This window comes from Spermophilus citellus, assembly GCF_964194105.1.
Source record: "Spermophilus citellus genome assembly, chromosome: 1".
In the NCBI taxonomy this organism is placed as follows: Eukaryota; Metazoa; Chordata; class Mammalia; order Rodentia; family Sciuridae; genus Spermophilus; species Spermophilus citellus.
This window is the reverse complement of record NC_138182.1, coordinates 86,194,889-86,221,702: the sequence shown is the minus strand read 5'-3', so window position 1 is coordinate 86,221,702 and position 26,814 is coordinate 86,194,889. Positions and strand designations below refer to the sequence as shown.

At 35.9% G+C, this 26,814-nt stretch overlaps 1 protein-coding gene across 5 annotated transcripts in view; it reads left to right on the top strand.

Annotated features, from left to right (window-relative positions):
• Positions 1-26,814, top strand: part of WASF3 (WASP family member 3) — a 123,740-nt gene that overhangs the window by 82,671 nt on the left and 14,255 nt on the right. For all 5 annotated transcript variants that reach the window (XM_081283886.1, XM_081283887.1, XM_081283885.1 and 2 more), the window contains 2 exons: positions 21,205-21,339; positions 23,836-23,989. In XM_081283886.1, coding sequence (XP_081140012.1) covers positions 21,205-21,339; positions 23,836-23,989 — 289 coding nt within the window. The remainder of the gene's footprint in view (positions 1-21,204; positions 21,340-23,835; positions 23,990-26,814) is intronic.

Below are 26,814 nucleotides of genomic sequence, written 5' to 3'. Positions count from 1 at the left end.
ACCTTCTGCTCACTTCCCTCTGCCAATCCAGAGTTCCTCCATTCTTCCCTACCTGCTCCACCCCCGTTATGGATCAACATCCGCTTATTAGAGAAAACATTCAGCCTTTGTTTTGGGGGGGTTTGGCTTATTTTGCTTACCACGATATTCTCCAGCTCCATACATTTACCTGCAAATGCCATAATTTCAGTCATCTTTAAGGCTGAGTAATATTCCATTGTGTATATATACCACAGTTGCTTTATCCGTTCATCTGTTGAAGGGCATCTAGGTTGGTTCCATAGTTTAGCTATTATGAATTGAGCTACTATGAACATTGATGTGGCCACATCACTGTAGTATGCTGATTTTAAGTCATTTGGATAAAGACCAAGGGCTGGGATAACTTGGTCAAATGGTGCTTCCATTCTAAGTTTTCTAAGGAATTTCTGTACTGCTTTCCAGAGTGGTTGTACCAATTTGTAGTCCCAACAGCAATGTATGATTGTATCTTTTCCCCCACATCCTCGCTAACACTTATTATTGCTTGTATTCTTGATAATTGCCATTCTGACCAGAGTGAGATGAAATCTTTGAGTAGTTTTGATTTTCATTTTTCTGATTGATAGATAAATTGAACATTTTTTCATATATTTGTTGATCAATTGTATATCTTCTTCTGAGAAGTGTGTGTTCAGTACCTTAGCCCATTTATTGATTGGGTTATTTACTTTTTGGTGTTAAGTTTCTTGAGTTCTTTATATATCCTGGAAATTAGTGCTCTATCTGATGTGCATGTAGTAAAGATTTTCTCCCACTCTGTGGGCTGTCTCTTCACATTATTCATTATTTCTTTTGAATCCATCCCATTTATTAATGCTTGATTTTATTTCTTGTGCTTTAAGAGTCTGGTTAAGAAAATCAGGACCCAATCTGACATTATGAAGATTTGGATCTACTTTTTCTTGTATTAGGCGCAGGGGTCTCTGGTCTCATTCCTAGGTCCTTGATACACTTTGAGTTGAGCGTTGTGCAGGATAAGAGATAATGATTTAACTTCGTTTTGCTGAGCATTGGTTTCCAGTTTTCCCAGCACCATCTGTGGCAGAGGTGATCTTTTTGCCAAGGTATGTTTTCGGCACCTTTGTCTAGTACGAGATAATGGTATTTATGTGGGCTTGTCTCTGTGTCTTCTGTTCTGTTCCATTGGTCTATACGTCTATTTTGGTGCCAATACCATGTCATTTTTATTACTATATCTCTGTAGTTTAGTTGAAGGTCTGGTATTCTGATGCCTCCTGCTTCGCTCTTCTTGCCAGGGATTACTTTGGCTATGCTGGGTCTCTTTTTTTTTTTTTTCAAATTAATTTAATGATTGCTTTTTCTATTTCTATGAGAAATGTTTTTGGGATTTTAACCGTAATTGCAGTAAATCTGTGTAATGTTTGTGGTAGTATGGCCATTTTGACAATATTAATTCTTTCAATTCAAGAACATGGGAGATCTTTCCATCTTCTAAGGTCTTCTTCAATTTCTTTCTTTAGTGTTCTGTAGTTTTCATTTTAAAGGTCTTTCACCTCTTGTTAGATTTCTTCCCAAGTATTTTTTAAGGCTATTGTGCTTAGGATAGTTTTCCAAATTTCTCTTTTAGTGATGAAACCACTGATGAATAGAAATGCACTTGATTTATGGGTATTGATTTTATATTCTGATACTTTGCTGAATTCATTTATTAGTTTTAAAAGTTTTCTGGTGGAATTTTTTGGATCTTCTAAATATAGAATTGTCATCTGTAAATAGTGATAGTTTGAATTCTTCTTTTCCTATTTGTATCCCTTTTAATTTCTTTCATCTGTCTAATTGCTCTAGCTAGAATTTAAAGGACTGTATTGATTAAAAATAGTAAAAGTGGGCATCCCTATCTTGTTTCAGTTTTTAGAGGGAATGCTTTCAGTTTTTCTCCATGTGGAATGATGTTGACTTTGAGCTTAGTATAGATAGCTTTTACAATGTTGAGATGTGTTCCTACTATCTCTAGTCTTTCTAGTATTTTGAACATGAAGGGGTGCTGTATTTTGTCAAATGCTTTCTCTGAATCTATTGAGATATAATTCTTTTCTCTAAGTCTATAGATGTGATAAATTATGTTATTGATTTCTATATGTTGAACCAAGCTTCCATCCCCGGGATGAACCCCACTTGATCATGGTACACTATCTTTTTAGAATGTTTTTGTATACAATTTTCCAGAATTTTATTGAGAATTTGTGCATTTATGTACAGGACATTGGTCTGAAGTTTTCTTTCCTTGATATGTGTTTGTCTGGTTTTGGTATCAGGGTGATACTAGCCTAATGGAATGAGTTTGGAAGAGTTCCCTACTTTTCTATTTCATGGAATGATTTGAGGAGCATTGGTATAAATTCTTCTTTGAAGGTCTTATAGAACTCGGCTGTGAATCCATCTGGTCCTGGGCTTTTCTTTATTGGTAGGCTTTTGATGGCATCTTCAATCTCATTTCTTGAAATTTATCTGTTTAATTTGTATATGCCCTCCTGATTCAGTTCTCATTATAATGTACCTTGGTGTGGATCTGCTCTAATTTTGTACATTTGGGGTCCTGTAAGCCTCTTGTGGTTGATTTTCCATTTCATTATTCAGATTTGGGGAATTTTCTGATATTATATCATTGAAAAGATTGTGCATTCCTTTGGTTTGTATCTCTGTGTCTTCATCTGTCCCTATAAATCTTAAAAAAATTTTTGAAGTTCTAATGCTTCAAAACTTACATAAGTGTTGGCGTTTCTCATGAATAAGGTAGAAGGTTATTGAAGGGTAGGAGAATACACCATATATTTAGGAGACTAGAGGTTGAATTTTCCTTGGGAATTCAGAAGTATTTCAGATTTCAGTCAGCTGTGGACTTTTTCATGTGTGGAATCATTTGGCATTCAGAAAATTTCAGGTTTTTGGGCATTTCAGATTTTCAGATTAATGATTCTCACCCTATTTAAGATAAAAAGACCCATTAGCCATAGAATTGGAGGGCAGTGTAAGATGAGTTCCCCTCGCCTTACGAGAGGTAGGATTATATGGGAACTAGTCAAATCTATTGATCCACCATTTGACCTGGAATATTGGAAATACTTTCTTTGGGGCAGTATAGAAATAATTATTAAGTTACTTTTAACTTATCCTTTCCCTGTATAATTTTCAATAAAACAAGTGTTAATCCTGCATTGTTCTTAAGAGCACAAGTTAGAGAGTCAGCCAAACCTGAACTTTTATTCCTGGAGATCACTCTGGTTATGTCATCTATATTCTTTCTATTTCATGAGTTTCAAGGCTTATGGTAAAGTATCTCAAGTGATTTATAGATGTTCCTCTAATTGGTTTGATTTACTCTTATCAAAGCATATCGCCTAAAACTTTGAGGGAAGATTTTTAAGGTTTACTTTTAAAAAAAAAATTTTTATTATAGCCACTGTCATCAGATATATGATTGTAATTATGAGCATCCTAAACTAGTATTCTTCCTTAATGGATGCCCTTTTGTGGGAATAACCATTCTCTACTTTATCTTTCATATTCTGTTCTTCATCTTTTGTCCATAAAAAGAGAGTGAGAGACACACAGAAAGGGAAAAGGGAAAAAGAAGCAGAAACCAAAGATGACCCCATTTTTTGGAATTAACTGATATGTACTTTAAAATATTTAGCTTTTCTGAGCATGGTGCATACCTGCAATCTTAGCAGCATGGGAGGCTGAGGCAGGAGGATTGCAAGTTCAAAGCCATCTCTAAGCAACTTATGGAGTTCCTGTCTCTAAATATAAATAAAAAGGGCTAGCTACTTGGGTGAGTGGGTTAAGCACCTCTGGATTTAGTACCTGGTACCAAAAAAATATAAAAATCAATAAAAGGATATAAGCATATATAAATATTAAAATTTTAAATGTGTTATATGACATATATGCAATATATACATGTATTTTATATACAATGTTTCATATATATATATATATATATATATATATATATATATATATTTGCCTTTGAAAAATATATTGAAGGAACTTTCAGTTTCTGGTCTAGCTTTTAAGGGACTTGGAAGTCACTCCTATTATCCAATAAAAGAAAAAAACTGAACAAAATAAAAACACCTTTCTTAGATCATCAGAGAACTATGGTCAAAGGACAAACTGATGCCCCAAATTAGTGAGATGCAGATACAGAGAATCACGCAGAAACTCACACATAGAAGCAAAGGAGGACCATTCCAGGCTGAAAAGCCTGTGCTGTGATTGCTGAGTTGTTGGAGACTTAGGACAAATGAGAGATTTAAAAGATCCCAGGGTGCCCAGTCTTTTTTTTAATATTAATTTTTTAAATTTATATATGACAGCGGGATGGATTACAATTCATATCACACATACAGAGAACAATTTTTTATATCTCTGGTTGTATACAAAGTGTATTTACACCAATTCATGTCTTCATACATGTACTTTGGATAATGATGACCATCACATTCCACCATCATTTCTAACCCCATGCCCCCTCCCTTCCCCTCTCACCCCTCTGCCCTATCTGGAGTTTGTCTATTTCTCCCATGTTCCCCCTCCCTACCCCACTATGAATCAGTTTCCTTATATCAGAGAAAACATTAGGCATTTGTTTTTTTAGGATTGGCTAACTTCACTTAGCATTATCTCCTCCAACTCCATCCATTTACCTGCAAATGCCATGATTTTATTCTCTTTTATTGCTGAGTAATATTTCATTGTGTATAAATACCACATTTTTTTTCCATTCATCCATTGAAGGGCATCTAGTTTGGTTCCACAGTTTAGCTATTGTGAATTGTGGTGCTATAAACATTGATGTGGCTGTGTACCTGTAATATGCGTTTTTTTTTTTTTAATTTTTTTTTAGTTGTTGATAGACCACATAAAAACAAATAAATAAAATATGCTGTTTTTAAGTCTTTTGGGTATAGATCGAGTAGAGGGACAGCTGGGTCAATTAGTGATTCCATTTCCAATTTTCCAAGGAATCTCCATACTGATTTCCATAATGACTGTACCAATTTATAATCCCACCAGCAGTGTATGAATATACCTTTTCCCCCCACATCCTCGCCAACACTTATTATTGTTTGTATTCATAATAGCTGCCATTCTGACTGGAGTGAGATGAAATTTTAGAGTAGTTTTGATTTGCATTTCTCTAATTGCTAGCAATGATGAACATTTTTTTATATATTTGTTTATTGTGTATCATCTGAGAAATGTTTCTTCAGATCCTTGGCCCATTTATTGATTGTTTTTGGTGTTTAGCTTTTTGAGTTCTTTATATACCCTAGAGATTGTGCTCTATCTGATGTGTGAGGGGTAAAAATTTGTTCCCAAGATGTAGGCTCTCTATTCACCTCACAGATTGTTTCTTTTGTTAAGAAGAAACTTTTTAGTTTGAGTCCATCCCATTTATTGATTCTTGGTTTTAATTCTTGTACTATAGGAGTCTTTTTAAGGAAGTTGGGGCCTAATCCCACATGACAGAGATGAGGGCCTACTTTTTCTTCCAATACATGCAGGGTCTCTGGTTTTATTCCTAGGTCCTTGACCATTTTGAGTTGAGTTTTGTGCATGGTGAGAGATAGGGGTTTGTGAACGTCTAGAGCGTTCAGGTCCCTGGGTAAGGGTCGTGAAATAACCGGGACACAGGGGATGCAGAGCAAAGGCAGCAGTTGCAACTGCATGCTGAGGTTTATTTGCAAGTTCCTTTTATATTCTTCTTCTAACAAAGCAAGCAATTCTTCAGTAACACTTTACCCACATTGCCCAAATATCATGCCTCAGCGGGTACACAGAGCTAAATTCAGATCGTTCCTGTTCATTTGATAAGTACCCTCCCAAAGTTCTTTGTAGACATTATCTAATCCCCGAATGTACTGTTCCCAGGTCCAGTATGCAGGAAGCTTCTTCCTCTTGGCCAAACCTTGCAGAACTTGTGACTTGCGATAAGGGGAAGAGAACTTTTCCTCCTCCTAACTGAGGTTTGCCTCAGCTGACCTAAATCACAGCCACAGCTCTTGCAAAAAGTCAGGCCTGAGGGAGCTAAACTCTGCAGACTCAAACCCCAACAGGGGTTTAATTTCATTTTGTTGCATATGGATTTCCAGTTTTCCTAGCACCATTTCTTAAAGAGGCTCTTTTCTCCAATGCATGTTTTTTGTACCTTTGTCCAAGTATTGTAGTTTTGCGGGTTAGTCTCTGTGTCCTCTATTTTGTACCATTGGTTTACCAGTCTGTATTGGTGCCAATACAGTGCTGTTTTTGTTACTATTGCTCTGTAGTATAGTTTGACGTCTGGTATAGTGATGCCACCTGCTTCACTCTTCCTGCTAAGGATTGTTTTCGCTATTCTGGGTCTCTTATTTTTCCAGATGAATTTCATGACTGCCATAGGGTTTGATTGGAATTGCATTAAATCTGTACAGTGCTTTTGGTAGTATGGTCATTTTGATAATATTAATTTGTCCTATCCAAGTGCAAGGTAGATCTTTCCATCTTTTAAGGTCTTTTTTGATTTCTTTTTTTAGGGTTCTATAGTTTTCATTGTATAGATCTTTCAATTCTTTCATTAAGTTAATTCCCAAATATTTTTATTTTTTAAGGCTATTATAAATGGGACAGTTTTCCTTGTTTCCCTTCTGAGAATTTGTCACTGATATACAGAAATGCCGTTGACTTATGGTGTTGATTTTATATCCTGCTACTTTGCTGAATTCATTGAGTTCATTTACTAGTTTTAGAAGTTTGCTAGTGGAATTTTTGGGGGGGGTCTTCTAGGTATAGAATCATATCATAAGCAAATAGTGCTAATTTCAGTTCTTCTTTTTATATGTATATCACTTTAATCTCTTTCATCTGTCTGATTTCTCTGGCCAGTGTTTCAAGACCTATATTAAATAGAAGTGGTGAAAGAGGGCATCCCTGTCTTGTTCCAGTTTTTAGAGGGATGCCTTCAATTTTTCTCCATTTAGAATTATTTTGGCCTTGGGCTTAGCATAGGTAGCCTTTACAATATTGAGATATGCTCTTGTTATCCCTAATTTTTCTAGTGTTTTGAACATGAAGGGGTGCTGTATTTTGTCAAATGTTTTTTCTGTCTCTATTGAGATGATCCTATAATTCTTATCTTTAAGTCTCTTGATGTGATGAATTACGTTTATTGATTTCCACATGTTGAACCACACTTGCATCCCTGGGATGAATCCCACTTGATCGTGGTGCACTATGTCTTTGATATGTTTTTGTATTCAAATTTTATTGAGAATTTTTGCATCTATGTTCATTAGAGATATTGGTATGAAGTTTTCTTTTTTTTTTTGATGTATCTTTGCCTGGTTTTGGAATCAGGGTAATATTGGCCTCATAGAATGAGTTTGGAAGTGCTGCCTCTTTTTCTATTTCCTGAAATAAATTGAAAAGCATTGGTATTAGTTCTTCTTTAAAGGTCTTGTAGAACTTGGCCGTGTATCCACTGGGTCCTGGGCTTTTCTTGGTTGGTACGCTTCTGGGATGGCATCTTGTATTTTCTTGCTTGAAATTGATCTGTTTAAATTGTGTATATCATCCTGATTCAATTTGAACAAATCATATGTATCTAGAAATTTGTCAATGCCTTCAATATTTTCTATTTTATTGTAGTACAAGTTTTTGAAATAATTTCGAATTATCTTCTGTATTTCTGTAGTGTCTGTTGTGATATTTCCTCTTTCATTACATATGTTAGTAATTTGAGTTTTTTCTCTTCTTCTCTTCATAAGAATGGCTAAGGGCCTGTCAGTTTTATTTATTTTTCAAAGAACCAACTTTTTGTTCTGTCCATTTTTTTCGGTGTTTTTTTTTTGTTTGTTTGTTTGTTTCAATTTCATTGATTTCAGCTCTGTTTGTAATTATTTCCTATCTTCTACTGCTTGTGGTGTTGATTTGTTTTTCTTTTTGTAGGGCTTTGAGATGTAATGTTAAGTCATTTATTCGTTGACTTTTTTCTTCTTTTAAGCTATGAATTCCAGCAATGAACTTTCCTCTTAGAACTGCCTTCGTAGTGTCCCAGAGACTTCGATATGTTGTACCTGTGTTCTCATTCACCTCTAAAATTTTTTTAATCTCCTCCTTGATGTCTTCTGCATTCCATAGCATATTATTTAGTCTCTAGGTATTGGAGTAGCTTTTATTTCTTATTTTATCATTGATTTCTAATTTCATTCCATTATGATCTGATAGAATGCAGGGTAGTATCTCTACTTTTTTATATTTGCTAAGAGTTGCTTTGTGGTATAATATATGGTCTATTTTAGAGAAGGACCCATGTGCTGCTGAAAAGAAAGTGTATCTGCTTGTTGTAGGATGAAATATTCTATATATATATATATATGTCAAGTAAGTCTCTGTTATTGATTGTATTATTGAGTTTATACTTTCTTTGTTCAGCTTTTGTTTGGAATATCTATCCAGTCATGAAAGAGGTGTTTTAAAGTCACCCAAAATTATTGTGTGGGTCTGTTTGACTCTTAAACTTGAGAAGAGTTTGTTTGTTTGAACTTATGCTCCATTGTTTGGGGGATATATATATATATATATATATGTTTAATTGTTAAGTCTTGTTGCTATATGGTTCCCTTGAACAGTATGTAGTGTCCTTCTTTATCCCTTTTGATTAACTTTAGCTTGAAACCTACTTTATTTGATAAGAGGATGGAAACCCCTGCTTGCTTCCACAGTCCATGTGAGTGGTATTGTTTTTTCCAACCCTTCTCCTTCAGTCTGTGGATGTCTTTTCCTATGAGATGAGCCTCTTAAAGGCAGCATATTGTTGGGTCTTTTTTTTTTTTTTTTTTTTTGATCCAGTCTGCTAGTCTATGTCTTTTGATTGGTGAGTTTAGGCCATTAATATTCAGGGTTAATATTGAGGCATGATTTGTATTCACAGCCATTTTGGTCTGTTTTTTGTATTTAACATGACTTGTTTCTCCTCTGATTAGGTTTTCATATAGTGTAATACCTCCCTCTGCTGATTTTCATCCTTGTTTTTCATTTCCTCTTCTTGGAATATTTTGTTGTGGATGTTCTGTAATGCAGGCTTTCTAGTTGTAAATTCTTTTAACTTTTGTTTATCGTGGAAGGTTTTTATTTCATCATCAAATCTAAAGCTTAGTTTTGCTGGATATAAGATTCTTGGTTGGCATCCATTTTCTTTCAGAGCTTGGTATATGTTGTTCCATGATCTCCCGGCTTTGAGGGTCTGGGTTGAAAAATCTGCTGAGATACGAATTGGTCTCCCCCTATATGTGATCTGACTCCTCTCTCTTGCAGCTTTTAAGATTCTATCCTTACTCTGTATGCTAGGCATTTTCATTATAATGTGCCTTGCTTTAGATCTGTTGTAACTTTGTACATTTGGTGTCCGATAAGCCTCTTGTATTTGGTTTTCCAATTCATTCTTCATGCTTGGGAAATTTTCTGATATTATCTCATTGAAGAGATTGTGCATTCCTTTGTTTGAAACTCTGTGCCTTCCTCTGTCCCAAGAACTCTTAGATTTGGTCTTTTGATGCTGTCCCATAATTCTTGGATATTCTGTCATCACTGTGTGATCAACTTTATTTTCCAGATTGTATATTTTGCCTTCATTATCTGATGTTCTTTCTTCCAAGTGATCTAGTCTGTTGGTTATGCTTTCTATTGAAATGTTTATTTGGTTTAGTGTAGTCTTCATTTCAAGGATATCTGACTGTTTTTTTTTTCAGAGTCTCTATCTCTTTCCTGAAGTAATATTTTGCTACCTATATTTGTTCTCTTATCTCCTGTTGGAGTGATCTTTTTTTTTCTTGTATTTGCTCATTTAGGTCATTCTTTAGTTTACAGATTATTTTAATTATGAACCTTCTGAACTCCTTCTCTGACATTTAATCAACTTTGTGGTCCATGGGTTCTGTTATTGTAGTATCCTGGTTTGGGGCACTTTCCTCCCTTGTTTTTTCATATTCTCTATGTGTCTTCCTTTCTTACAGTGTGGATCCTGGACCCAGGTCCCTCGCAGGCTGGTGTGGGCAGATCTGGGCTGGGTCTGCCCTCCTGTTGTAGTCTGCTGGTCAGAAGGTGTGGTCCTGTGCCAGAGGCTGGGCTTCGGCAGGTGTCTGCAGGTTATGAGATGCACCGGGGCTTACTATGAGCCTGGGTTCCGCACAGGCCTGTGTAGGCAGATGAGTGCCTTCTTAGAGGGGATACGGATTGATCTCCCCCTATATGTGATCTGATTCCTCTCTCTCTGTCTCGAAGCTTTTAAGATTTTATCCTTGCTGTGTATGCTAGGTATGCTCATTATAATGTGCCTTGGTTTAGATCTGTTGTAACTTTGTACATTTGGTGTCCTGTAAGCCTCTTGTATTTGGTTTTCTAATTCATTCTTCATGCTTGGGAAATTTTCTGAGATGCAAATTGGTCTCCCCCTATATATGATCTGATTCCTCTGTCTCGCAGCCTTTTTTGTGGTTCTGTGTGTTTTACTGTTGGGAGCCTTACCATGTTCTCATGATAAAAGCTGAAAGAAAATACCCCAAGTCTTCAGTAGTGAAAGGGGAAAAGCAACCATTTTGAAATAAGCCCAGAACATTTTTTCTTCTTAGCATGCCAGCCCTCAGAAGAAGCTATTTTTATACAGCCTAACAGATCAAGGTTTTGATAGAGCCTAACAGTTTTGGGGGAGAGAAATAACCAACTCCAGCCCCCTGTAATCTTCTTGTCTCACCTGAGAGGGAAGAGAAGTGAGACCCAGGGGCCTAGGCTCACTAGAAGACTGAGACCTAACTATAGACTGTAGAACACTTCGCTTTCCCAACAACTTACCAATATATCACTGGTCTGTGTACTCCCATTTTGTTTTGTTTTGTTTTGTTTACCAGTGTGTCATGTCTGGCTTTTATCAAAAAATTACAAAGCATGTTAAATGGCAAAAAACACAGTTTGAAGAGACAAAGCCAAGCATCAGAATCAGGGAAGTTCGAATTTTCAGACTTGGAATTTTAAATAACTATGATCATTATGCTATGGGCTGTAAAGAAAATGTAGACAACTTGCTAAGGGTTAAGGAGAGGTAAAGTAATCAATAGAAATGGAAATTCTAAATTAAAAAATTTATTGAAGAGCATGTGAGCAGACAACTTGTATGGGGAAATGTGAATTTCAACAGAGAAAATGAAATTATTTTTTAAAATGCTGGACTGGAGAATACTGTATCAGAAAGAAAGAATTCAATTGATGGGTATGGGAACAGACAGCACAGTGATCAGTGAAATTGAAGAGAATCCAATAGAAATTGTTCAGACTGATCACCAACAGAAAGTGAATTTACAAAAATCAGCTTAGAGCCTCCAAAATACTGGTCTAGTACATATGTAATTGGAGCCATGGAAGACAAGAGAGAAAGAATAAAGCAGAAAAAATAATGGATGATAATTCTTGACCCCTGATGATATCTGTCAACCAACAAATATAAGAAGCTTGGCAAATTCCAGAACTTATAAATTATAGAAAAAACACATCATAGTAACATAGAACAAAGTTAAAGAAAAACATTGGAAGGAGCAAGAGGAAGGATGTATATTATATATAGGGGGGTGTTACAGTTTGGATGTGAGGTGTCCCCCCCCCAAAGCTTACCTGTTGGAAACTGTATGATGATGAATTAATCCCCTGATAGGAATTAACTGAGTGGTAACTGAAGGGGCAGGGTGTGGGTAGAGGAGCTGGGAATTGGGGGCATGGCTTCGGGTAGATATTTGTAACTGGCAAGAGGAGACCTCTCTCTGGTTCCTGATCATCATGAAAGCTGCTTCCCCCTACTACACTCTTCCACCATGGTTCTACCTCACCTGGAGCCCTGAGGAATAGAGCCTGCTATCTGAGAATTGAGTCCTCTGAAATTGTGAGCCCCCAAATAAACTTGTCCTCTTCTAAAGTTGTTCTGGTTGGGTCTTTTAGTTACAGCAGCAAAAAAGCTGAGTAAGGTAGGAGGAACAGTATTAAGAATGACATCTGATTTTTCCTTAGAAACAGTTGAGACCAGAAAACAATGGATAAAGTCTTGAAGGGGAAAAAATGTTCTATAATCTCTAATCAATGAAATATCCTTTGAAAATACAAAAAAAAAATGATGACATATTTTACACAGAATCTGAAAAGAATTAGTCTCCCAGTAGAACTTCACTACAAAAAAATATATTTAAAAAGTTCTTTAGACCAAAGGGAAATGATACTAGATAGAAATGCAAGAAGGAATAAAGATTACCAAAAAAGTAAAAATGGACCTGGGTATGGTGGTACACACCTACAGTCCCAGTGGCTCAGCAGGCTAAGGCAGGAGGATCACGAGTTCAAAGCCAGCCTCAGCAACTTAGCAAGACTGTAAGCAACTCAGTAAGACCCTCTCTAAATAAAATATATAAAAAGGCTGGGGATGTGTCTTAGTGGTAAAGAGCCCCTGGGTTCAATCCCCAGTATCATAAAAAATAAGTAAATATGGAAAGAAATAAAAATATTATTAAAATTTATGTCTATTGTACATATAAGAGACTATTGTTTAAAAGTTATTGTGGAGTTTATAATCTGTGTGACAAGAAACTAAGTGATAATAAGAACTCTGAAGGTACAAGGGAGTGAATGGAATTATACACTAGTATTTTATATTGTTTGTTAATACTGTATTATTTGAAAGTTGATTGTGATGAGTTAAGGATGCATATTGTAATTTCCAGTAACTATTAAGCATAACATATAAAAAAGATAAAATGGAATCCTAAAATAATTATTTTATTACCCCAGAAGAAGGCAGGAAAGAAGGAACAAGGAACAGAAGGGACAAATAGAAAACAAATGCCCAGGTGATAGAATTAAATCCAGCAATAGGCAATACATTCTTTAAATGGAAACATTTTGACACTCCTCTTAAAAGGCAGAGATTATCAGTCTAAATAAAACAGCAAGACTAAAATATATGTATTTTAAGAATAAAGATAGAGACTTAAAGAAAATAATGAGAAAAATATGCCATGTAAATATAAAGCATAAGAAAACTGGTTTGGTGGTGATAAGATAGACTGTAAAAGAGATGAAGGACATTTTGTCACAGTAAAAATCAGGAACACTGAACACCAGTCTTAAATGTGTATGCGTATAATAAGAGGACTCCAAGGATACATAGAATAAAAATAAACAGAACTAAGGGAAAAACTAGACAAGCCCAAAATCCTAGTTGGAAATTTTAATGGGAAACCCTCACTAATTGAAAGCACATGTAGACCATAAAGAAATAAATACTTGCATGCATGAATGAATGATGTAGAAGGTTTGAACACTACCAACCAATCTAACTTAGTTGATCTGTATATACTGAACTCCCAAACTGTGGAATGCACATTCTTTTAATTTCCCATGGAACTTCACCAATATGGAACATATGCTAGGCTGCAAAAGAATAAGTTTAAAAAGATTAGTATATAGAATGTGATGATAATGGAATAATAATAATAGTTTTAGATAATTCTCAATTATTAGAAAGTCAAGCAGTATCTTTTTACTCACTGGATCAACGAAGAATTCAAAACAGAAATTAGATATTATTTCTAGTGGTAATTAAACACAAAATATCAGTGTATTGTGAGATTTAGCTAAATGTTTAGAGAGAAATTTGTAGCTTTAAATGCTTATATTTGAAAATAAAGATCTAAAATCATATGTACTTTGTTCATGTGAACTCTTAGTGTTGCTCAACAATACTGATATAATTTCTTAGTTTTGGTATTCTTATCAGAGTGCTTATTTCATATCTTCTCCTTAATCCTGTACTACCCCACTCTGATGGCCACTCTGATTATTTTATTGGTAAAATAAAAGCAATCAGGAAATCTTGACATCTGTGTTCTGACATATCAACCCACTATGAGGGCTGTGTACTGGTGTATCCTGCTCACCCTCCTTTAAAATTATAACTTGTTCCTACTCCTATCCAAACCATCTCTTCCACTTGAGCACTGGATCCCACCCCCTTGTGCTCACTCTAGGACTACGTTTACCTTCCTTCCTTCTTCTCTGCATCTTCCCCCAACCCCCACTTATATATATCCTTCCTATAAAATACAACATGTAGGGAAATCTCTTGGCTTAAACTGCAGATTGTCCTCTCCCTGTTGTCCTATTTTTTGCTTCCTTTCACTGCAATAGTCCTTCAAAGAACTATTTATTTCTCCAATATCTCTGCTTTCATTATTGTCTTTGTCCCAGTTAAAGTTTTATCCTTTCCACTCTTTTGAAATTGTGCTTGTCAACATTATCAGTGCCTTTCAAGTTGTTGACTCTAGCGATCAATTGCAGTCCTATGACTTAATCTGTTAGTAGCAATGGATTATTGATAACTTCCTGCCTTTGAAGAGACTTGTTTCATCTGGCTTCTGGATTACCTCACTTTGGTGTTTATTGTGCCTTACAACTATTTGTTATTACTTTCCTTTGTTGGTCTTCCCAACCCCTGTAAGTTGGTGTGCTCCAGAGGTCAGTCATTGAAATTCCTCTCTGCCTGTTCCCATTCAACTAGGCAATCTCTTCCAGTGTCATGGCTTGAAATACAATCTTTATGCTATGACTTCCAAATGTACGTGTTCATTTCTGATCTCTCCCCTAGACTTCAAACTCACATATACAGCTACCCATTTGATAGCATCTTGGATTTCTAATGGGCATTTCAGATTCAACTTGTCTAAAACTAAATTTATCATTCTTTTCCTTTTCTTTTCCCCAACCCCTCTATCTTAGCAAATGAGCACTCTACCAGTTGCTTTTGGATTGTCTCTTCTGTCTCTTATAACAGATATCCAATCCAATAGCAAATGAGATCAGTTATATTCAAAATATTTGCCAATCTATACACCTGCTGCCTGTCTCACTGCTACTATTCTAGTCTAAGTCACCATCACCTCTCACCTGCTAGTCAGGATCCTCCCAGATGGTCTCTTTGCTCCCACTGTAGTCACCCACCCCTCAAAAAGGAGGGCATTTATTTTTCTTCTCCACCACTCACTGGCTTCCAGCCACATTGGCCTCTGTGATATTGCTCACACATACCAAGCATGTTTCTGTCTTCTGCCTGGAAGATTCTTCCCCTGTATACTCCTATAGAATATCTTCTACCACTCTCTAGTCTCCTACTGTTTTCTTCAGGGTGTTAGTTATCAGCTGTCACATTCTCTGTTTAATTGTCTGTTTCCCCCAGCTGTAATGTGTGCTTCATGAGACTTTGACTGTGTTCACTGCTGTGTTTCTTCAGTCCACTGAGATAATGCCTCTCACATAGTGTGTGCTTGATGAATGTTTGCTGAATAACTGAGTATGTTTAATAACCAGTGTTCATTAACTTCTTATAAAATGCTTAGAAAGAATATTGTTGAAATCCATGCAACATTTTTATGTGGGGGTAATTGGAACATAGATTTCTCAAGCTGGAAACAAGTTCATATGGTATGAATAAGTCCAGAATTGTAACCTTTGCCAGTAATGAATGAGTAAGTTACATTTCCCTCAGTATGGTTGCTAATTCAATCCAGAATTATTTTAGTTTAACTATTAATGGACTTGCCATTGAAAGAGTGAGTTAGGATTCTGCTTTTAAAATCTGTCGCTGTTTGCAAAACTGAAGACTATAATTGCAACACTTTATTCTTGTTCATCAAAAAATGCAACTCCTTCCATTTCCTTCCTCTTAGTCACTTGTCAGCTTTCAGCAGCTGGCAAAATATTAATTATACAAGTGTTTAATTTCTGTGTTTCTCTGTAAATCAAGAGCTTCCAAGTGGAACTATAGTATCAATTGCTTGCTTTTCAAATAGAGCTATGCATTGATAGGAGAGGGCACATGTTACTTATCCTTTTCTGCTTATATAGCATCTAGCAGAGAGTACAGAGAGTTTTTCTCAATAATAGTCACAATGCTTTGCAAATGCTGCCATAACTTTTGCAAGAGGCTGTGACATACACTCCCATCTTTTTGGAGATCTATGTTCTCCCTCTGAATTAGTCTTCTGTGTAGTTAAAGGGGAAAGGATAGGAGATTGTGAGATTGCACTGAAATATATATGTATATATTTATATAAAATATGTAATGAATATGAATTGTCAAGTAGGAAAACAAAAATTAGTTTCACCTGACTATGTCACATATTCAGAAATAAAGAACTAACCACTGGATACGAAAGCATTTAGAACATGTGCTCATCTGCAAGGCACCCAGCATTTACCAAGAGAGTGTTATAAAACAGCAGTTCTGAAAGATGTGACTAGGTGTTTCTAAGCCAGGTCACTTTGAAAGCATGGTATGCTAGAATCCTCTTGGAGATTCCCAGCACATACACATATTAGCCTGTTAAAGATTTTGAGATGCCCTAAGGGATAGGAACATGTTTAATCTGTTTAGCTCAGCATTTTCCAAACTTCAAGCAGAGAACATTAGCTGGCAGTGTACTTGTTAACAAGAAGACACTGGTTTAGATCACTGTTTTTGCTCAGTGACAGAGAGTTTTTGCTCAGTGACAGAGAGTTTTTGCTTGGCGAAAGCAATATAGAGTTCAAAAGCTTAACTAATGCCCTCAAAGAGCTTAGGGAAATAAAGACTAGAGTTATGAGAGTCATGGGATTGAGGTAGGATTAGAGTATTGTGGGAGCCCAGAGAGGACATCTATTCTTACAGACCCTAGTCTGCATCCTGAAGGGTCAGTTTTAAATTAACCGGGTGATGACTCAGTCAATGCATTTTTATTCATATATTCCAAAATATTTTCTGAAAACCTATAATCAAGGTGTGCTGTAGCCACAGGGGATTGATAGAGCAGTGCACAAAACTGAGGAGAATTCTTGTCTTTGTGGATCATATGTTTTAGTGGGGAAGATAGATGATAAATTATGAGAACACATAAAAGTACCATACTTGATTGCATGGTAATAAGCACTAAAGAGAAAACTCCAGCAGTGAGGAGATGAGGGAGGGGGTGTGATGATGTATGTGATGAGGTGATACAGTTAGCTAGGGTTGCTAAAAAGTCTCACTTAGAAGGTGACATTTGAACATACAGCTGGATGAAGTGAGAGAGCTAAACAGAAATGACCTGGGCAGAAGGAATAGGAAATGCAAAAGACTGGGGAGAAGGAGTACACTGGCATGTCTGAGAAGCAGTGAGGAAGCCAGTGTATGGGAATGGAATGTGCGTGCAAAGGGGTATGGGAGATGAGGCCAGGAGAGTAAGTGGAGCCAGATCATGGAGAACTGTATGTCATTTCCTGGTCTTTGGCTTCTAGTCTAAGTGAGATGGCAAGGAACAGAAGGGACTTAAGAATGCAGAAAAGAACCAGGATCTAACTTAAGGTTGATAAGATGACTCTGCTGCTCTATAGGAAGTGATCTGAAGCGGGCATGTGTCTGGGTGAATAATGGGAAGTGAATTCCTTGGCAGTAAGTGATATCCAGGGGAAAGGTGAGTGTGACTTGGATCAGGGCGGGATTCAGGGAGGTGGTGCAGGATGGTCAGGTTCTGGGTCTATTCTGCAAAAGTATGCTTGGGGAGGGTTTGCTGGAGAGTCAACAGATGGGAGAGAACAAGATGAGTCAAGGATGACCCCTAAGGCTGTGGCATGAGTAACAAGAAGGATGCAGTTGTCACTTTTCAAGCATAGAAGATGATGAAAGGAGCAGGCTTGGGAAGGAAAATGAGGAATTCTGTTCTGGAACATGAGTTTGGATTGTTCATTAGACACCCAGGTGATGTTGTTCAGTAGAAGTGTAATATATGAGTGTGCCTTTCAGGCGGAGTGCACCTTGAAATAGAAGTGAGGAGTTATAAGCACTGAGAGAGTATTTGAAGCCATTAGACTGGATTAGATACCCAGGAAAGGAGGAGATTGAAATATTTGACATGGAGATCTATTTTTGTCAGTAGTTTTTTTTTCCATGTTTTTTGGTAGTTGTAGATGGACATAATGCCTTTATTTTATTTGTTTATTTTTATGTGGTGCTGAGGATCGAACCTAGTGCCTCATGCATGCTAGTCAAGCGCTCTGCCACTGAGCTATAGCCCCAGGCCCTGTCAGTAGTTTTTAAGAGCAAAGTTCTTGGAAATATTGAAACACTAGGTTTAAGCACAAATAACTTTTTTTTTCTTTTGCCAAATAGCAAAAAAACCTTCTATTAAATAAAAGTAAACCCCCAAGACCCTGAGCCGTTGGTTTATATGAAGAAGTTTCTAGTCTGGGCAGGGGAGGAAGCTGAGGAGGAGCCAACAGATAGGATTTAGGTGTGAGGCAGGCAAGTGAGCAGACTTGGCAAAGGGGGACATGGCAACCATGGACCAGATAAGGCCCAGAGTTGGCCCTTGACTTAAAAAGGAAGTGGTCTTCCGAGGCAGGAGAACTGTTTAATAGAGTGGTAGGGCAAAAATGCCAGGAAGAATGGGGAAAGGGACTTGGATAGAACATAAGCCACTCAGTATCATCTGGCAAGTCCTATGACCAAATTTCTGCTTGATAATTGTTCTATCAATACAACATTGTTCTTGCAGTCCCTAAACCCATTTGCTTCCTCCCACCATATCTGTGCCTTTTGTGCAAGCCCCCCCCCATCAACTGTCAACTGCCTTCACTCTCTTTCTTAAACTAATCACTAAATCACTAGCATTACAATGCATGCAATGACAGCCCAAAATCTAAGCACTTTACCTGCTTTTTCTTTTCTAACAAATCTGCTGTGATTTTAGTCATCTTAAAAATAACTGAAATCTCTCTCACCACCTTATATCCTACTATTAAACTAAATAAACAAGAGCTGGGGTTGTAGCTCATTGGTGAAGTGCTTACCTAGCACGTGAGAGGCATTGTCTTTGATCCTCAGCACCACATAAAAAAAGAGATAAAAAAACATAATGTTTGGGTTGTTATTTGGAATCTTTACTGCAGAAGAAATAGAGAAAGAGGCTGTTAACAGTTCAGAGTGAAGAGGGGAAGAGAGGTTTGTTTCAGTGTAGAATCCTTAATTTTTATGATTTTCTTCTGAAACTTTTAAAATTTTCATCTAAAAAACTTTTTAGTTGTCAATGGACCTTTATTTTATTTATTTTTATGCGGTGCTGAGAATCAAACCCAGGGCCTCACACATGCTAGGCAAGCGCTCTACTACTGAGCCACAACCCCAGCCAAAATTTTCATTTTTAATAGTGATAAAATATGCATAACTCAAAATTTACCACCTTAATTTTTAGGTGTACACTTCAATACTGTGGGAATGTTCAAATTGTGCAGTAGATCTTGAGAATTTTTTTATCTTGTGGAAGAACTGAACTCTGTTCCCATTAAACAACTCCCATTCCCTTCTTTCCCCAACCCCTAGCAAGTACCATTCTACTTTCTGTTTGTAAGAATTTAACTTCTCTAAGTAATTCATCTCAGTAAAATCACAGTATTTATCTTTTTGTGACTATTTCCCTTGTTATCAAGGTTCATCCATGTTGTGTCATGTGTCAGAATTTCTACCTTTTGAATGCTGAATATTTCATTTGTGTATCCTTTCACCTGTTGATGGTCATATGGGTTGCTTCCACCTCTTGGTTGTTGTGACTAACACTTCAATGAACCTAAGTGTACAAGTATTTCTCAAGTCCCTGTTTTCACTTGTTTTGGACATGTACCCAGAACTGAAATTGCTGGATCATACTGGTATTCTATGTTTAATGTTTTGAGGATCTGCCATATTCTTTTGTATTTTGTGCCCAAGTAGATTCAGTGAAGTAAATGATAAAAGCATAGATCTAAAAGTTAGTAGATCATGATTTTGTTTCATCTGCTTTTGCCACTTGCCAGTCAGGAGATTGAGAAAGATTACTTTTCTGATCCTCAGTTTGATTACCTGGAAAATGAAAAACAGTAATTCCCTGATAGCCTCTGGGCCTCACTCATTTACTTGTTGAAGGGGTATGTGTGTGGGAAGCCTTGCTCTAGGACTGGGCCTGCAACATTGAGCAGACAGACAAGGTTCTTGCTCTTCAGAAGTTCACAGTCTGATGGATTTTAGCACTGAGAACAGAAACTGGCTATGAGAGTGCTCAGTAAACTGTAAATCACCAAGAAAATGTTAGTGTTATGCTTGCTCCATTGAAGTTTTCTTCTGGAATGTTTGGGTTGTTATTTGAGCGATAAATTGATGGAAAAAGAAAATAAAAAGAACTCTGTCATAGAAGTTAAGTCCTTACATGAAATAGGCAGATATTAAATATTTGTTGAATGTATAAAGGAAGGTATTGGGATTTGGAAATTCAGTGTAAGTAGATCTAAGTTTTATGTCTCTTTGTTAAATCTTCGGAAATATTAAATCTATTTTAAGAAAAGTTGGGAGTTATATCTAGCACTCAAAGGAACATAGAGTTGACCATACAGAAAAAAATTAACTCAAAATTCAAAACACTGATTTTTAGAGAGTGTAAAATCACACATCACTGTCTCTAGATTTCCAAATATAAATTAGAAGAACTTAATGCCATTGTAAAGAGCCAACCAGGGCTGGGGTTATAGCTTAGTAGTGCAGCGCTGCCTAACATGTGAGAGGCACTGAGTTTGGTCCCAGCAAGCATCACATAAAAAATAAAATAAAGGCATTGTGTCCATCTAAAACTAAAAATATTTTTTTAAAAAAACAACAGGACCAAATATCTAATGTTTCTCATTGTGAATGAGGTAAATTTAAGGTCAAATGTGATTTATTGAATTATTTTGAGGGGTGAAAGGGAAGTTTAGTTCCTGAAATTGTATTTATACTTAAAACATACAAAATGAGAATTTTTTTCTTCCTTAAAGAAGTCACATTTAGCAGGACACAACTTGAGTGATCATTCAGGCAGTGATGAAGATTCTGTATTATCTATTTTAGAATTCTGCCACTTTTCATCAACTTTTCAATTATATAAATATCTAATAAATTCCCAAAGTTCTAAGGCTGTGGACTGTGATACTTCATTTTTACACTCATTTGCACAGGACCCTGGGTGTTGACACTAATTAGCACTGGTGTGGCTGTGCAGGGGCAGCTCAACAGCTCCTTAGCAGATGGCTTTCTCCATTTCTTCTCCTCTACAGGCAAACATGCTGAAGACATATTTGGTGAGTTGTTTAATGAGGCTAACAACTTCTACATCAGAGCAAATTCTCTTCAAGACAGAATTGATCGCCTTGCTGTCAAAGTTACCCAGCTGGATTCCACAGTCGAAGAGGGTAGGTAATTGCATGAAAGCAGTGAGCTAGAAGTGATGTTGACAAGATGGTAGTAATTAATTGCAGTGTAATTACTGCTTTTTCCTTGAAGAATAGTGAGGAAAACCCTACAACATTGGGTTAATTAGTGATGGGAAGATTCATATCTTGTTTATCTCATACACCATGCATTTACTATTTTATATATATATTATATATAAATAATATATATATTATATATATATAATATATATAATATATATATATGTACTACAATTATATATAAACATAGTATTTGTTCTAAAGGCTTCTTTAAATATATTCAGTAGTAGAAGTCCTAATATAGGTTAATGGTAGTTATTTTGAAAATAGATTCTTGCCTAAAACAGAACCATCCAAAGAGAGAGTCCAACCAAGAGGGAGGGTCATAGGTGTATCATGCCAAAGAGCAAAACCTTTAGCCTAATTGTTAGGGTTGATGCTTATGAATAATCTTGGTGATTCTGCCAATTTAAAAAATGTTATTAATCTCAGAAATAGCAGTTACCAAAGGCCTTTAAGCTCAGGTTTTAAAATAACATTAACCAAACACTATGTAAGTTAACTGAAAATCATTTTGATTATATTTCCTAAAATTGTGGCAGTTGCAATAAAATTTAGACCATCAGTAATTCCATTTTAAAAATTTCATTTTCAGTATTTTTTGAATGAAAGACTGAGATTAGACTGGAATAAATTTGCTAAAAAATTGCAAGATACACCATTCATATTTGCTTTGAGAAAAACATTCAAGTTATGAATTAATTTTAGAATTTCTAAATTATTTTAGAATTTCTCTCACTGTTTTAAAATGATCCCAGCATTTGATTTTTGTATTATACCTATTTATAGTAGTATCAATAAAAATAAGCTGTAAATTAAAAAAAATAGTTTATTTGTGAAATTTATCCCTCATTATTTTAAAAAGTATATTTGTTCCTGCTCAAAGGTAAAATTAAATTAGTATCAATATCCATTATGAATGTTCTGACTTTTCCAACAATAGGAAGCTAAAAACATGCTCTTTTAAATCACATTTTTGAATTTTATTTTCTAGTTAAAAATAAAAATTTAGGGCTGGGGTTATGGCTCAGTGGTAGAGTGCTTGCCTAGCATGTGTGAGGCACTGGGTTTGATTCTCAGCACCTCATATAAATAAGTAAATAAAATAAAGGTCTATCAACAACTAATAAAAATATTTTAAAAAATAAAAATTTAAATGGCAATTTTGTCAGTTGAGATAAGGAATTCATAACATCTTAAATCTATTATTCAGTTTTAAAATTGATAGCACAGGTGATTGTTTTTTTTTTTTTAATTTAGCTTTAGATGGACACAATACCTTTATTTCATTTATTAATCTTTATGTGGTGCTGAGGATTGAACCCAGTGCCTAACACATGCCTGGCAGTATTCTACCACTGAGCTCCAGCCCAGCACAGGTGATTTCTAATATTCAACTTTATTAGGTTTTTATGTTGGCTTTTTGAATTGAAATGATTATGATAAACTTTATGCTGGAAAAGGTTAATCTCTAGATGAAATTTTATGACATTTTATAGTATGTGTCATGTCTTTACAATCCCTTTTCAATTAGGATTTTACCTTATTATTTTCCTTGATATGGATATGAGAGTGGAAGAGATATTTGACTGAAATATAGGAAATATAGCTCACCTTTTTTTTTTCTCGGGGTGTGAAGGCTGGAAGATGTTGTAAGTGTCACATAACAACCTGAATTAGTTTCAGTGGCCAAGCTGGTGGGTTAATAGGACCAGTGTACTCTCCACAAAAAGTTTATATCAAGGTCAGATGAGTGAACAAATAAAATGTAAATGCTGTACAGACACAAGAAAGAAATATATCTAGCACTGATATTTTGGCTCCTTTGTATAGTTTTGTTTCATAAGTCAAGCTACTCAGTTTCTAGGACTTTATGTTAAGAAACTTTTGTTGTCTTTCCTTAATGTCAGTGTTGTAAAAGCTTAATGTGTTATTTACACTTGTGCGATTTTTGCACAAGTATAAGGTATTATACTTAAACTACTATTAACTGAGGTTTTCCCCTAGGATGCCGAAATCTAAGTATTTACATGCCTTTTATACTCATAACTATATTCCCATGTGGTTTCTGAGAAGGACTGTTTAAAGAATCTGAAGCTCTACTACTTAGGTCCAGTGAAAAATTTGATCTCTACAGAGGAAGAAAAGCCATAATTTGACCATATTTTAGAGAAAACTGTTACCTCTAAGCGAGGAGGGATGGTCATTTTCTTTAAGCATGGTTTTAAATGAACAATTTAAAAACCCATCATTTGGTTATTACAAGAGATGTTTACTATAGTGGGTCAATTGATACTTATTCCTAAATGGTTAAAAATTCTATATAATTCTATATATATATTATATATATAAAATTATATATATATATATATATATCCGTATATAATTTAATTTGGGGGACTTTTCTCTAAACAGTGTCACTACAGGACATCAACATGAAAAAAGCTTTCAAAAGTTCTACAGTTCAAGATCAGCAGGTGGTTTCAAAGAACAGCATTCCTAATCCTGTTGCTGACATTTACAACCAGAGTGATAAACCTCCACCTCTGAACATCCTGACACCTTACAGGTATGGCTTCCCACATCCTCAAAAGTGTTTTTAGTCATTGTGGATGGAGAGTTAGACAGTGTTGGAAACACACTTATGTACTGGATGTATCCTGGATGTCTCATTTGGGTTAAAAGAATTCTTTCAAACTTTGAAAACAATAATGCTGTTGAAATTAGTCCCTGGTGCTGGATTACTAAAGTTCTGGTATTTCAGGATACATATCACTTACCAGGAGAAGTTTGAACTCTGATTTTAACTCTTAGACTTGGATCTTTTAAGTAGAAGTGGGCATTTTATATAATGGCTTTATGTGTGATTATCTTGTGTTTACTTATGTTCAAAGCCAGTTCAAAAGGAGCAGCACAGTTTATTTATAATGCAGCAAAATATCTGTCTCAGCGCTTTAGCACTGCAGAGACATTTATTATTAATTCAGAAAAATGTATGCTACAGTGTTAGGGGTTTTTAAGGGTGAAAATAGAGTCACAAAATTAACTTTCTGTTATTGTTAAAATGGTAAAATACATTATAAGGACCAAATTTCTAAGAAAAAGGACAGAAAAATTTTAAAGGCTTCTTCCTCTGTCCATCTTTGTTCCCTGTGTTAGTCAGCTTTTTGTTGTAGTGACCACAATACTTGATAAGAACAAGTTGGAGGAGAAAAGATTTATTTTGGCTCATGGTTTCAGAGGTTTGAGTCCATGATCAGCCTTCCATTTCGTTGGACCTGAAGTGAGGCAGAGGATTGTGGTGGATGGGCATGGCCGAGGAATGCTGCTCAGTTCATGGATACCAGGAAGCAAAGAGAGAAAGGAAGGGACTGGGGGGAAGATAAAACCTTTTAGGGCACACCCACAATGACCCGCTTCCTCCAACTAGGTACCACCTCCCAAAAGTTCATTTAACCATCAGTGGATTAGTCCACCTATGTGGTCAGACCCCTCATGATCCAGTCACTTCTCAAAAACCCCACCTCTGAATACTGCTATATTGGAAACACAAGACACTGGGGGACATTCTGGGTTCAAACTACAACACTCTCCTCTTTGGAGGCCACTTATTTCACCTCTGCCCAGCACAGATTGTGGAAATCAGTGGCCCTAGAGTCAGTGCTGCCAGCTGATGCTCCCACAAGGGCCTTGGAGAATACTGTGTGTTCTTTGTATGTGTCACTGCCTTGACATTCCTGCCTGCAGGGCCCTCCTCAGGGAGAGATTAGAGTTTCCCCAGTCTCATTTTCCATCCTTTATGAGCTCAACAAGGCTTGGAGATACCTTTTATCACAGCTCTATCAGGATAGGGCAGTTGAAACTGAGTCCCTTTTTTCCTGCATAGACAGAAAAGATTCTCTCAAAACAAATATAAGAGCTCCCTATAAACTGATGGGAGATGAGCAGGATCCCCGCTAAGAAGTTTGTATAAAAATGGAACAAGTATGCTTGCTGGAGGTTATAGGGCACAAATTTTAAAAATATATGATACATATGAATAAAAGCATGGCAATCCTGGTGTATTGGTCAACTTTTGCATTTCTGTGACCAAAAGACTGGACAGAAAAAACTTAAGTGGAAGAAAGTTTTACTTTGGCTCATGATTTCTGAGGTTTAATCCATGGTAAGCCAACTGCATAGATCTGGGCCCAAGATGAAGCAGAACATCATGGCATAATGGCATGGTGGAGGGACATGGAAACCAGGAGAGAGAGAGAGAACTGTACTCACCAAGGACAAAATATAAACCCCAAAGGTACACTCCCAATTACCTACGTCTTCCAGTCACCTACTTGCCTACAGTTACTGCCTAGTTAATCCATGCCAATGGATTAATCCACGATTAGGTTATGTCTCCCATAACCCTAAACATTCTTGCATTGTTTCACACATGAGCTTTTGGGGGACACCTGATATCTAAACCATCACACCTAGTATTTTTGTCACTGCTTTCATTTTTTTTAAATTATTTTTTGTAGTTAAGATGGGCAGAATGCCTTTATTTGTTTATTTTTATGTGGTGCTAAGTATCAAACCCAGTGCCTCACACATGCTAGGCAAGTCCTCTTCCACTGAGCTATAACCCCAGCCCCTTGTGACTTCTTTCATTTGATAAATGTTTTTCTAGGACAATTTCAGTTTTATTTAGCGCTGGCAGCCGCACTATAAACACTGTAGTGTGAGGGCTTGCTTATTAGAATTCTCCTACCTGATATTATTAAGGAAGCTCACTAAAAATTCTGTGTTAAAGGAAATAAAATAAATAAAAAATAAAAATAATATCCAGTTAACCACATGTATTTGACTAATCAATATCATGATTAAATATTTGTAGTGATTTAAATTTTAATTGCATAAAATGATTTTATATATTATTATAATGTACATAATATATATAATGTGTACATATTCAGTCTTTTGGAAAATAAAGCATGTCTTTGGTTTTTTAATAATGTGTTTTAAGATTAGCAGTGGCAGCCCAAATCTACTTTTCATTCATAAAACAATAATTGAGATACATAAAACATAAAATTATGCATTTGAATTAAATGTGTCACTGTGACATGATGAAAAGTGGTTAGATGATGATAAACATTAGACATATCTGCTTTTAGTCTTAAGTCAGGATTGGCATTTGTTTACTTCATTGAGCTTCTATCTTTATTAGAGTATTAACTGCATTTTTAAAAGCAAGAATGTGCATTTTAGACATCTTTAACTTTTTAGCAAGTTCCTCAGTTTTCCTATAATTCTATATTCAAGGCCTTAGTGTCTTAGGGAACCAAATTTGCTTTTTCACAATTATGTTACTAATAAAATCTCTATCATGCAAGCTGCTTACAAATTGGGAAA